Genomic DNA, 14223 nt, shown 5'->3' on the forward strand with positions numbered 1-14223 from the left:
ATAATATCGTTTTTAAACGATAATATCGTTTTTAAACGATAATATCGTTTTTAAACGATAATATCGTTTTTTTGGACGATACTATCGTTTTTTTGATGATACTATCGTCTAAAAGCGATATTATCGTTCAGAAGACGATAATATCGTTTTTTTGACGATAACATCGTCCTGGATGAAAATATCCGCTGGACGATATTATCGTTATTTTCTTTTTCTGAACAAATTTATCGTTATTTTGGACGATACTATCGTCCTGGGCGATAATTTTTGGGACGATAATATCGTTTTTAATTAATTTATTTTTTTTTAATTTGAGATGATAATATCGTCCAGGACGATAATATCGTTTTTAATTTATTTAAAATAAAAATTCCAGACGATAATATCGTCCTGGGCGATATTATCGTTCTGGATGGTTGTTGAAGACGAAACACAAAATCTTGTAGATAAACACCTTTTTATAGACGGCAAATATATATTAAAAATTGGTTCATTTGGTTCCGTAAATTTAAATTTTATATGGAAAAATTACACAGACTAATTGTGAGACGATGCGAGAAATAAAAAATTAACTCCTAAGTTCCGACACCGTTCCGGCGCCCGGCTCGCATTGCGGCCCTCCGCTTCGCTCCGGGGCAATGGGCCGGATCGCTCGGCGTGTTAAAACGCTTTTTATGTACAATCAAAGTTGGTATTCATTTCGTAAAAAGATGAATTAGTTAGGGACGAACTAAACGCCTTTTTTAAGTGTAGGTGATTTCCTCTGACAATTGTTTTTCGATATTTTGGAAGAGAATTCGGTTCTTGCTGCACCTCTGAGTAAAATTGAGTCCTGGACAATATTACCACCCAAAACTAAACGATAATATCGCCCAGGACGATATTATCGTTTTGGACGATATTATCGTACAGAAAACGAAAATATCCATTAGATTTTCTAGAACGGTAATATCGTCCAGAAAACGATAATATCGTTTTTTGAACGATAATATCGACAAGAAAACGATACTATCGTCCAGACAATATTTTAGAATTTTTCAATTTAGACGATATTATCGTCCTGGATGAAAATTTTTTGGTCTAAAAAACGATAATATCGATTTTGAGACGATACTATCGTCCAAAAAACGATATTATCGTTTTTTTGGACGATACTATCGTCTAAAAACGATATTATCGTTTTTTAGACGATAGTATCGTTTTTTAGACGATAGTATCGTCCAAAAAAACGATAATATCGTTCCAGACGATATTGACGGTGTGGAAATGTCCCGCCACCACATACTCTTAGTAACGTGTCATTATCAGTAAGAATTATAAAGTTTTAGAGTTCTTGTCTTTAAGACTCTGGCTCTTCAAGCCATATACATCGACGCTAATGGGATAAATTATGGAAACGATGTGAAACTCACCGATCAGGCAGAAGTCGGTAAATAGACAAGAAGTCATTTCGATAATTTATCGAATTGTAATGTAGGCAATATTACGCCGTCGTGTAGTAACGTTCACTTTTCCAGTACATTACTTACCAATGGGACAAAATGGTGAAAATGGAACTTCATTGGGTGTTTACCGACTTCTACCTCGCCTCGGATCGGTAAGCTTCACACCTTTCCCATCATTTATTCCATTAGAGTCGATGGCAAATTTAACTGTCAACTTTACTTCTCTGGCGTCTAAACGTTCTTTACAATACCTTAATTGGCACAATGAATATAACAGGTATGGCAGATTCTTCAAAATCGATCAATTTCTCTTGACCGTATTCATTATTCATGTCAAAATATAATGAAAATGAGTGCGTTTTAATCTGTTTTTAAAATCGATATGTCCTCCGCGGTAACATTACATCATACCTGGTAGTTTATATTTATTGATTTGACAATAGGACGAATGGTGAAAATGGCATATCTTGTGCGTTTACCGACCTCAGCTACGCCTTGATCGTCAAATTTCACACAAGAAAGTAAAGTATTGTAAAGTTTCTCGCCAGGAAAGTAAAGTTGACTTTACCTCAGGTTTTAGAAGAAAAATAAATTCACCTGGGTCGGAAGCATTTAATTTTCTAATTTTAGTATATTAGCTGTAGACAGACGAGGCATTGCCGAATGTCACCTGTCCCCAACAAATTGCATTTTTTTGTTGCGTGTAGTAGCCGTTTTTTTTATCAGCATAAACGTTCTTTCAAATTGTAATGTAGTAACAACAAACGATTGTTACCGACTTAATAAAGCCAATTTTATGAACAAGTCGGTTTCGAATCTCGAAAATCGAGTGAGCGTGTTTTGATGTCGTAGGTTCTGGCCGCATATACAGTTTATGATGGCTAAGTTGGGAATAGTTCACATTAATGAAAGTGTGAAAGGTTAAGTGTATGCGGAGGAATACATTCACAATGTAAATGACTTAAGTAATTGTATTACTCGACAGCCGCATTGTCTCGGACACTCCATTCTTAAGGGATTGTTCAGTAATGACGAACACATTCAGATATATGAAAGGTAGAAATATGTGGATGCTGAATTAGGAAGAGACGCGAATCCTAAAATCACTAAAAAATTACCTAAAATGTCTATTTGCTCCACTACTGTTTTGAAAAATGGTGTACCGTGTAACATATTGACGTTTTTGTTTCGTAGAGAAAACAGGTAATCACACCTCGCACAGATGAGAGGGAGAAGATAGGTAATTCCAACTCAAACGATGCTCCCGCTCTGGGCGAAAACTTTGCTTTTGTTGGAATTTTCTGTCTTCGTCCCTCGGTAAACAAATAACTATTTCATACGTGCGGCGTGAATAACCCCATTTTGCGGTTATTTTCGGACGACAGTAGTGAGTAGAAAAGAGAAATTTTCTACCCCGAAATGTCACTTTGTTTTTGCTATGAAAGATAGTGTAACAAATTGATTCACCCTTGTCAAAATTTCCTATTTTTTTCACTGCAAACAAATAACTATTCGACTACAGATCAGGACAGATCCGACGTAAAAAAAAACTTTTATTCGCTCGTTATCGGTCCTATCGATATGAGCCTAACTCGAACTATATATGATGTATCAATCTTTAGACCCATAGTTCACGTACTTACACTTGTAGATTATTGGATAATTGAGATAACGTCGATTGATAAGACATTCACAATCAGTTTTTTTTTATTCAAATGGTAGCATGTGGGGCATTGGTGATCTTTCAGCTTTAATTAAACTAAATCGAATTAGATATTTGGACACGAGTTTCAAATGATTAAACGAAATTAGTCAGTCAATTTGTGCTATATGATGCTGTTGTATTTACAGTCGATTCACCCCGACAATTTCGTTCCGATTTCAGTAAAGTGAAGAAAAAACGAGCCATCAGAACTGTCGGATCGTTTGCTGCGACTGAGCCCCGTACAAACCCGTATATCTATTGCGTACGTGACCCTAGTGCGTCTATCACCCTACTTTGACCGTAAGCCTATTGCGCCGGTTAATGTAGTTAAAGTAAAATTATTATGTAATGTGTACATCTTAGAAATTGCGCATAGCGCAGTTACGAAGCCCCGTACGACGTTCCTTTCAAATGAAACAGAAATTTCAAATCGCCCTAAAAATTTTATTTTTTTGAAGGGCCTAGTGTCGGCCTCAGTCCGAGGACCCAAATTTAATTTTTTTTTCAACAAAATTCTATTCGGCCTTTGATTACCTTCCAAATGAAACAAAAATTACGAAAAACGGATGAAATTTGCTCGAGTTATATGTAAAATACACATAGGGCCCTAGTAGTGGCCTTAGTCCAGGGACCCAAATTTAATTTTTTTTTCAACAACATTCTATTCGGCCTTTGATTACCTTCCAAATGAAACAAAAATTACGAAAAACGGATGAAATTTACTTGAGTTATATGTGAAATACACATAGGGCCCTAGTAGGGGCCTTAGGCCAAGGACCCAAATTTAATTTTTTTTCAACAACATTCTATTCGGCCTTCGAGTACCTTCCAAATCAAACAAAAATTACGAAAAACGAATGAAATTTACTCGAGTTCAATGTAAAATACACATAGGGCCCTAGTAGGGGCCTTAGTCCAAGGACCCAAATTTAATTTTTTTTCAACAACATTCTATTCGGCCTTTGATTACCTTCCAAATGAAACAAAAATTACGAAAAACGGATGAAATTTACTTGAGTTATATGTGAAATACACATAGGGCCCTAGTAGCGGCCTTAGGCCAAGGACCCAAATTTAATTTTTTTTCAACAACATTCTATTCGGCCTTCGAGTACCTTCCAAATCAAACAAAAATTACGAAAAACGAATGAAATTTACTTGAGTTCTATGTAAAATACACATAGGGCCCTAGTAGCATTTCACTTCTAAGGCCCTAACTCACGGTCCACTCACCCGATTTAAAAAAAACTTTTTTTTTCCTGGAATGGTATTGACAATACCTATCATTTGCCGTGTCATTTACATTTCCATCGTTTATTTTGCCATAAATATCACCAAAAGACCTTAAATCACTTAGGTGGCCCTAACTCACGAAGGGCCGACCCGAATATGCCCATCTTCGAACTTAGCCTCACTATTTCGACTATCTTTCAGGGGAAAAAATTTTTGAAATAGGATTTGATTTACTCAAGATATCGACGTGACGGACAGACAGACGGACAGACAAAATTTTTATTGCAGATTCGTCATCTATGAACATAGGCAAACACTTTGCCCTTACCGTCTGCTTCGAATTCCATCAATTACACACGGCATCGTAATCCTATAAGCCCCTTTGTACTTCGTACGGGGCTAAAAACATTCAGAAAGAGAATATCTATCAATCATACGAGGAACTATTGTCAGGTTCATTCAACGAGCATGACAATAACGATGACTTGTGACTCGTGAGTTCAAGGTTCTCTTTAACTGCATTTCGTGCATAATTAGATTTGTGGCCCTTGCCTTCATCTCATAATATTATACATATTATGTAAACGTCACAATAATTTTGAAGAAGTTACATAATGTACTATTACATGCTACATGCGTCGAAAACAGTTCTTTTCTTGTTTCAAGCACTGCTTTCGACCCTCAGCATGTAAAATTCAACACAAAACTCGAGACAAAAATGAAAAGTTTTCGTGTGTTCATTAACCTTGGCTGCGTATCAATGTCATTATTGAGGTAATTAGAGGTTAGTTCTTATCAACTGATCATTCCTTCGACGTCTAGGCTCGATGAGGTGATCGAAAACTTTATTTTATTGGAAATCAGCAATGGGAGTCTCAGTTGCCTCAAAAAATATAAAATACAGATGAAACTAGAAGTAATGCTAAAGACTTGAGATTTCTAGAACCTAGACGTGGAAGGACCCATAAGGAATGATCAGTTGATAGGAACTGACCTCTAATTACCTCAAGAATGACATAAGTCCAGTTAAATCATCTAATTGAAAGTAGTTTAGTGCAAAAATAGGGTTTATTTTACGAGTTATACAAATTTGGGTATTGAAGGGTGACTGGGATTCAATTCTAAAATGTTGTATACAGGCTATTCTTCAAAATTCATCAGCAAAAATTACTATGCGTCACTGTTTTGCTCAGAAATAAATACTAAATAATGTTGGAAAATACCAGTTCTAGGAGCCGTGGAAATCCTGGCTTATATCTCGACATAGAGGAAACGGCGTGAAGCCCGCCGAGCAGCATTCGAAAGGCACTGACTTAAGCTTTTTAAAAATCCCTCATTTATTGAAATCAGTTTCGAATTGACGGTGTGAGGTGAAGTTTAGGAATTTTCCGGGTCATTTTTTGAGAAGATTCCTATATCGACGCCATTTTGTTTTACAGAAAAAAAAATTGTTCCACGAAATGTTGGTATTGAATCAGGTATGAAAATGACGCCACGTTAAGAAGACCTCCGCATTTTCCATTTGAAATTTCGACCGCACTTACACGGCGTGAACTACGTAAGTTGCTGACTAATCCACTGTGAAAAGAGTTTATGTCAATAGAGTAATGATTCATTTCCACGGGGGGAAGTGATTAATAGTACATTACTTATCAATGGCGCAAATTCACGCCGTAAGTGCGGTCGAAATTCAAAATGGAAAGTGCGGAGGTCTTTTTAACGTAGCGTCATTTTCATACAGTGAAGCGTTGAAATGTATTTTTTGGTTCACTTTTTCATCAAATCGTTCACTTAAAATTCAAATTTTAGGCACACTTACGGTGTGAATTATGAAAATGGTCATTCTTCACTAGAAGCACCATTTCCATCATTTAATCCATTGCCAAGTAATAGTAGATTACGTTGGATGCTGCGAAAGTAATTCATTACACAAGGACACAATTTTGTGATACGAGCAAACTCACGAGTAAGTTTTTGAGCAACAAGCTTCGGTAACTGTTTTCGAGGCAAGTGTAGAGTTTGCATATCCGAGCCGACGGCGAGGTATGCAACTACACTTGTCGAGAAAACAGTTACCGAAGCTTGTTGCTCAAAAACACTAGTGAGTTTGCGAGTTCTACAAAATTGTGTCCGAGAGCAATGAATTACGTCGCAGCATCCAACGTATTCTGGTTTATTGCCTGTTCATGCGAAAATTGACTATTACACGGCTGTTCTGCAGAAATTCTACATAAATTCAGTATCTAAATAAACCAACAAAACAAAAATAAATCTGTTCTTCCGATAAAACGTTTACAAACAAATCGGCTCTCACGGTACACGTCTCCTAAAAAATTGATCCCGAAAACAGCACTCGTGTTACATTAGTATTGTCGCAACAGTAGTTACAATTGCGTTGGTGACATGTTGACATTGAATAGTTTTTCGCAGTTAGTATCGATGAAGACGCATTGTTTGTGCAATTGTTTTGTTACTCCTTTTTAATGTTTTCAAAGAAATGTGCAACAAAGTGTAGTGTTTGTACTAAAAGCAAAAGCATTTAGTGTTACAAGTGAAAAATACAACGAAATGTGTGGCCATAAAGTGTTACTTCGGAACATCAAAATTATTGTTACAATAAATATGGCCGACAATTCTGTGTTGCGATTCTTCTAAAAGTATGTTGTAACCAGATTACTTGCGTAATAAGTTTTTCTGAAATAACTGTGTTCATCGATCAATATTTTTATCAAAGAAATGTTATTTTAGCGACATTTCTTACATTCTTTTTCGATCGATCGATTCATTCAACAAAAATTATAAAAAAAGATAAAATGAAAGCAAGGCAAATTTTACTTGAAAGAACTGTCAACTTGAAATAAACCCCAAATATCCCTAGTGTAATGGATCACTTTCGCAGGGGGTAAACAGCCGTGTAATAATCAATTTTCGCATGGGGCAGGCAATAAAGCGTTTTACTCTAAAACTTGAGGTAAAGTTTTGGATCCGTACAGTAAAGTTAACTTTACCTCACGTTTTTGAATAAGATCGGATGACAATTTTTCTACATCGTGTTATATACCAGGCAGCATGACTTCTTCATTTAAAAAATAAAAATTGTTCAAAAGGTACTCTTTGACACTTTATATGCCTAATGATTCTTTTAAGCGGGAAGTTGATATTTATCTCGATTATTGAACCATTACAGTCATATGTGCCGTAATTAACGATGTGGACACAAACCTACATACATCATACATGAAATAAATTTCCATGGTATATGCGATACTATGGTTTGAATAAGCTAACCAGTAACCGAGTAAAGTCTAGATTCAATGAATCTTTTGTTTTTTACTTCTATTCATGAAGGTGAAAAAAAACTTCCGAATATTACCAATGTTTTAACGGTTTTAACCATCATTGAGGTAACTACTTAGCATATTTACCTCAATGGTTTTACAACGTTGATAAATGTATATGTGTGTGTTCATTGCATATGATTATTGTACGTTACGAGTGGAGTGGCACAATATGAAGTGACACCATCTCTTGCAAATCCAAATTACTTTTTGGATGCAGAGTTCCTCACTTTCTTTTCTTTTCTTAAACGAAAGTTTTTTTTTTTCCAACGGATACATTGCATTATACAGACAGCGGTATACACGCTCCCATATTATTAAAATCTTCAATGTCATGAGCATTTGAGCATGAGCATTGAGCATGTATCGTAAGGTATATACATAAACTAGAGAGTTTACACAATTTCATAACAAGAACACCAACAAGTATCAAACCAATACACCGTTATAACCGATGTTGTATACCAACAACATTGCATCTGTTTGATTATAAAAGTGGGGTTTTATATATAGAAAATTTTTGACGGGCAATCCATTCTCATTGTTTGACGATCAGTATTATTTCGAACGTTTACTAGGTAAATTTAAACTGAATTTTATAGTGCGAACAATATATATACAAACACTGAAGTTTTGTAACGTATTTGTACTTCATTGTGATAATGGTAAATTGTACGAAATTCATGAATTAATTGGCGTTTCTATTTTTGCGCAAATAACATGTTTACCCAGCAGTGTGTTTTTTTACGGTGGCTAATATCGATTTTTTTGGGTATATATCTTGTGTGTATACAAAGCATTCATTTTGGGATATTTATTCGCTGGGTTTTGAAAACAACATCATACTACACGGTTTTCACTTTCTAACTGAATACTGGACCATAGTGATGCACTACCTTAAATGAACAAAAGTGAATCAAGTAATGAATTGAAATACGTCTTTTTTACAAATCTTAAACGAGATTGTCATTGTCGACTCATTCAAAGTTTCTGTTTCGAAAGACAACAGCGCACAACATTGCCTTCTATATAAAGTAAGATGATTGTGTGTTGCCAAAACAGAAACTCCTCCGATTACTACGCTGTTTGCTTCAGTTAGTGAAGCGTGCAAAAACTATGTCGGACGTTTTTAAATAACATTAAAATTATGAAAAAAAACGACTTATCATTGATGATGTGAAAAATGAACATAATTTTGAAAGAAATATGTTATAACTGCTATGGGACATATAGTACAATGGTGCTGCTAATGAACATCGTAAAACAACGACGATTTCTTGATGTGTAGAGTTGATGTTTATAAGTTTGAATGAGAAAGTAGTCTAGACGTTAGATATTGAGCCATTGTTGGTATGGACAACAGACCCAACGTTGGTCTAGATGTAATAAGTCCATTGTTGGTTATATAGCCACTCATCCTAACGCGTTCATCTCTAAATATTGTACTATCGCACTTTGACCTTTGAAATAGCTATCAAGTACCACATCCGCTATTCGTTGGAGTTGACGTATTCTTTGGGTATCGGGTACCTATTACCAACGCACTTCAAGCAAAAGTGCTTCAATTGACTGCTGTACAGTACTATTTTGTATGAAAAAATTTTACAGACGTTTTTACAGTGCCAAAAATTGTTTAATAAACTGTCCCGTTTCAGTACTCTAATTAGAGTAACATTCATGCTTGAAGTGCGTTACTATGACTCATTTAATCCTTACAGATATGGTAGGACCTTTAAAATGTTAATTCGCTAAACGGAATTGGTGGAAACCATCTAATTGATTTTGCAACTGCGATTTATCCTTTTCGCAACAAGTGACAAAAAGTATGACTTTCCGTTGCCTTTATTGCGAAAAACGTTGTATACAACTCGATGATAAATGCTTTTTTGGGCACACGATTGATAATCTTTACATCTAGTGCCTAAAATAGTATTTTTCGTCACAAGTGACGAAAAGTAGAATTTTTCAGGACTTTCAGGAATTTTTCGGCTTCGCCTCGTTAGGACAAGCTTAAGACGTGTCCTGAAAAAATTCTGCTTTCGTCACGAGTCACGAACTACGTTTTCTGTGCCGTAAGGATCATAATGAATAGTAGTCCAGGTAGCTCAATCGGTAGAGCATAGGACTCATACCCAAGAGGTCCCGGGTTCGACTCCCGGTGCAAAAATGCTTGCCTGGTTTTATTCTAATCACTTGGTGATTAAGCACTCGCTATTAGTTATCTAATGGCTGTACGACCGTAACAAAGTCGCAAATTTCAAAGAAATCCAATATTCGATTTCTTCGCAACAATCACGCCATATTGACATAATGGCAATGACACAATTCACAATATACAACAGACTGTAGGATAAGCGCCATCTATGATCGACTAGTTGCTCATTGGGAAAAATGCATGAGTCATTAGTGATGGTTGTGGTCTTCGCATACCACTCGTGGCTTAGAGAATTCACAACGTATGGGACGTTTACACGGTCGATTTGTGAACTATCTGAGTCCGGAGAGATATGATGAAAAAATCACAATTCATATGATCAAGTGACTTGTGCAATAGCACAACTCAGGCCCACTAGAGGCTTAGGTGCTGGGCTAACCCCCTTCCCATCTAATCCAATCCAATTCAATCCAATGATCCTAAGGCACAGAAAAGCATTTATCACTTATCAAAGCTTAGAACCTTACAATCGTCTTCACTTGGCAATAATGTGTACAACAAAAAATGCGGTTAAACTCACATCTAGCACTTGTGTGCCGAACACTCAAAGAAACTCGTCACCAGAACTTTTACAGGCAAGGTAAATGTGAAAAGAATAATCTCCATTGACCTAGTCGAACAATGAAAATTTCATTTTAACAGAAAAACATATTGCAACTGAGTCAGTTGTACTGACATTCATTGATTCCCATTATTCTTTGACCTTATAAACGTTTTAAGGGTAAATATGAATTGGCCTCGATTTGAAAAAACGATTTCTTTATACATAAACCATAGGTAGATGCTTTTAACACCTACATTACGCAGTAATTGCAACTGGGATTATTTGTAGGCAATTTAAACGATATTTCGATGGATTTGAGTTATTTTCGATATAAGTGAGGTGTTTAGAGGTTGGTTCCTATATTTTGGGATGAGAGATGATTCCTCTGGCACTTCCTAACTTCCATCGGATTTTTCGATGGATTTGAGTTATTTTCGATAGAAGTGAAGTGTTCGGAGGTTGGTTCCTAAATTTTGGGATGACAGATGATTCCTCTTTTACTTTCTAACTTCCATCGGATTTTTCGATGGATTTGAGTTATTTTCGATAGAAGTGAAGTGTTCGGAGGTTGGTTCCTAAATTTTGGGATTTGAGATGATTCCTCTGGCACTTTCTAACTTCCATCAGATTTTTCGATGGATTTGAGTTATTTTCGATAGAAGTGAAGTGTTCGGAGGTTGGTTCCTAAATTTTGGGATGACAGATGATTCCTCTTTTACTTTCTAACTTCCATCGGATTTTTCGATGGATTTGAGTTATTTTCGATAGAAGTGAAGTGTTCGGAGGTTGGTTCCTAAATTTTGGGATGACAGATGATTCCTCTGGCACTTCCTAACTTCCATCGGATTTTTCGATGGATTTGAGTTATTTTCGATAGAAGTGAAGTGTTCGGAGGTTGGTTCCTAAATTTTGGGATGACAGATGGTTCCTCTGGCACGTCCAAACTTCTATCAAATTTTTCGATGGATTTGGGTTATTTTCGATATAAGTGAGGTGTTCCAAGGTTGGTTCCTAAATTTTGGGATGAGAGATGATTCCTCTGGCACTTTTTAACTTTCATCGTATTTTTTGATGAATTTGGGTATTTTTTCGAGTGAGGTGTTTCGAGGTTGGCTCCTAAATTTTGGGATGATAGATGATTTCTCTGGCACTTCCTAATTTCCTAACTTTTTATTGGATTTGCGCTGTTATCGACATGAGATGCTTACAAAACTAGTGACCCTTAAGTCCTGGTTTAAAAACTTTCTTGAAGGATTAATGCATTCCCTGAGTGTCCCTGATACGTCAGAAAATAATTCAAATTTTCTTTTAATCAATTTCCAGGTTGTTCTCCAAGCACTCGCTGTTGGCCTTTTCATATACATCATCTGTTCACTGTCACAATCCGTTAAATATTATGTCAAGTGTTCATTTTTCGTCTTGGGCGCAATGTTCTCCGCCGCAGTACTTCCAATTCCTAGTCTTTTAGTGTATCCCATTCGTGATCCAAGGATTGGCTTGTAAGTATACAAAGGAACGTTGTCAACTTGACGCGCTTCTCACGATTCGGCTTACATTTTACTAGAGTTCCAGCTTTGGGCACACGCTTCATTATGTGGCTGATGGGACTTACTTATGAAGTGAGAGGTGAACAGCACATAAATAGGGAAAAAGGTGGCGTCATTGTGATCAATCACCAAAGCGGCATTGACTTAGCCAGTTAGTTGATGAAATACGAAGAAATGGTTTGTGTTCCCAAAACTCAAACAAATTCAATTTTCAGTTATCGCCCGAATATGGCCACTAATTGGACGTGGAACGACCGTCGTTAAAAAGTTCGTTCTCTATGTATTCCCGTTCGGACCGGGTGCTTGGTTGTGGGGAACGCTATACATTGACCGGAAAAACCACAAAGACACTCTCGTCAAATTGGACAAAGAATGTGATGCAATCAAAATGCGTTCGAACAAAATCGTGATATTCCCGGAAGGAACGCGGTCGCAGGAAGACGAACTGTTGCCGTTCAAAAAGGGACCGTTCCATATTGCAATCCAAAGTCAAAGTATGATTCAACCGATAGTTGTATCCAAATATCATTTCCTCAGTGATAGAAGGAAGGTGTTCGGAAGAGGTAAGGCGGAACGGATTGTCGTTCTGATTCCGGTTTTTAAATTCATTCGGAATTTATTTCTCGCAGGACATACCATTATAACCGTTCTACCAGAGATATCCTGTGAAGGACTGACTAAAGACGATCTACCTCAATTGTTAGAAAGAACTAGAAATTTAATGCAAACTACATTTACCGATACGAGTAAAGAGACGAAACATTCCGCTGTCAGTTAAAAGTTAAATTTGCGAAAATCTTTTTAGATAAATTTTGTTAACTAAAAATTTTGTTACACCTCTGTATACACGAGACATATAATATAAGACGAGTTGTTATAAAATGAACGTTTTAAATTTAGCACCAGCAACGTCAGCTCTCAACGTCAGAAGTAATTAAAATTCCTCAAACTCTTCCAGCAATCAGCCCGTGTTCTCTTGAACCGATGTTGATGAAATTCAGTTCATGTTCGTAAGTGACACTTAAAAGCAGTAATCAATTTTCGACTGGCTTTGATGTTGTAAGATGTGTCACATTATCTTATCAGTCGACTGGTATGCCTCTCAGATATAACATTGCGACAATTACGCTTTGTATCTTGGTTGAATGCAAAAAGATATTTTTTGAGACGGAGAATTAAAACAATAAACTGAACAGTGTGTCTAGTCTATGTGTGTCTACACCGTTTACACTAGAAACGATTTCAAAATCAGAAAATTTTATCGATACACACTTGTGCTGAGTAAGTAGCGGTAGCTACATTGGTAGCTACTGTATGGAATCGATGACTATGTCTTCTCTGCCAACTGTACACGGTTACTATGGTAACAGTTACCGCAACAGCATATTTCGCAAGAGTTACAACAATTCTATCGTTCACACCGCCTGACACTTATCATGTATCATATCACAATGACATCCTGTTTCATATAAAAGCGATTTTTTTTATCAATTTTAACAACGCACTTCAAGCATGAGTGATACGCTTAATAGAGTACTGAAACTGGAGAGTGTATCACTTTTGGCACTGTAAACGATTTGCAAACAAAACAGTGAAGTATTTGACAGATTACAAAAGATCAATCATGCTAGATGTGCGTTGATTTTAAACTTGAAACGCTAGATTAAATATTAGTAGAAAAGCTCCCTCTACACATGTAGCAGTTAATTAACCTCATGTTTTACCGTGATAACACTAGGCCCCACCTCTTGGGTGGGTCAGGCCCCTTGACTGGCTATTTTTTTTTTCTATAATTCCAGTCTTAGTTTTCTAACCATTTTTAAATGAGGTGGTGTTTTTCAGATCACAAAATTAAAGTCACATGAAAAGGTGATGTCTCTTTTATTTATGAAACAGCAGTCATTTTACTCAAATTTTCTCAAAAAGAGCTATGAGTTGAGGTCAAGCGAGCGATGTCTTACTCCTAATATGAGTCTCCTCCTATATAGTCTACTTAAAGCGCTGAAAAGGTGACGTATTTCTTGCCTATCTCTTGAAAAAATGAAACTTGTGTGAATTACGGCCCTCGCTTCGCTCTGGCCGCAAAGTTCACACTCGTTCAAACATTTTAGGAACGAAAAAAATTCTTTTAAGAATACGATTTCACGCAAAAATGGTCGTATATCCCAGATTACTAGTTCAATTAAATTCCAATGT

The 14223-nt window shown here is 36.4% G+C and overlaps 1 protein-coding gene across 1 annotated transcript; it reads left to right on the forward strand.

Annotated features, from left to right (window-relative positions):
* Nucleotides 1-8735: 8735 nt before the first annotated feature.
* LOC119082634 (1-acyl-sn-glycerol-3-phosphate acyltransferase alpha-like) lies at nucleotides 8736-12909 on the forward strand. The gene is made up of 5 exons (XM_037192202.1): nucleotides 8736-8755; nucleotides 11804-11979; nucleotides 12045-12178; nucleotides 12243-12590; nucleotides 12657-12909. Exons 2-5 carry the CDS (start codon nucleotides 11909-11911, stop codon nucleotides 12803-12805), a joined length of 702 nt encoding a protein of 233 aa, XP_037048097.1. The 5' UTR covers nucleotides 8736-8755; nucleotides 11804-11908; the 3' UTR covers nucleotides 12806-12909.
* The last annotated feature ends 1314 nt before the right edge of the window (nucleotides 12910-14223 follow it).

The sequence above is a fragment of the Bradysia coprophila genome, unplaced genomic scaffold (assembly GCF_014529535.1).
Source record: "Bradysia coprophila strain Holo2 unplaced genomic scaffold, BU_Bcop_v1 contig_476, whole genome shotgun sequence".
NCBI lineage: Eukaryota > Metazoa > Arthropoda > Insecta > Diptera > Sciaridae > Bradysia > Bradysia coprophila.

What these genes read in the sequence shown, in the direction of transcription:
- LOC119082634 (XM_037192202.1), top strand. Translation starts at nt 11,909, where the DNA reads ATGTTCTCCGCCGCAGTACTTCCAATTCCTAGTCTTTTAGTGTATCCC. An exon ending in CGTGATCCAAGGATTGGCTT is followed by an intron (nt 11,980 to 12,044) that starts GTAAGTATACAA and finishes ACATTTTACTAG; the next exon opens with AGTTCCAGCTTTGGGCACAC. An exon ending in AAGCGGCATTGACTTAGCCA is followed by an intron (nt 12,179 to 12,242) that starts GTTAGTTGATGA and finishes TTCAATTTTCAG; the next exon opens with TTATCGCCCGAATATGGCCA.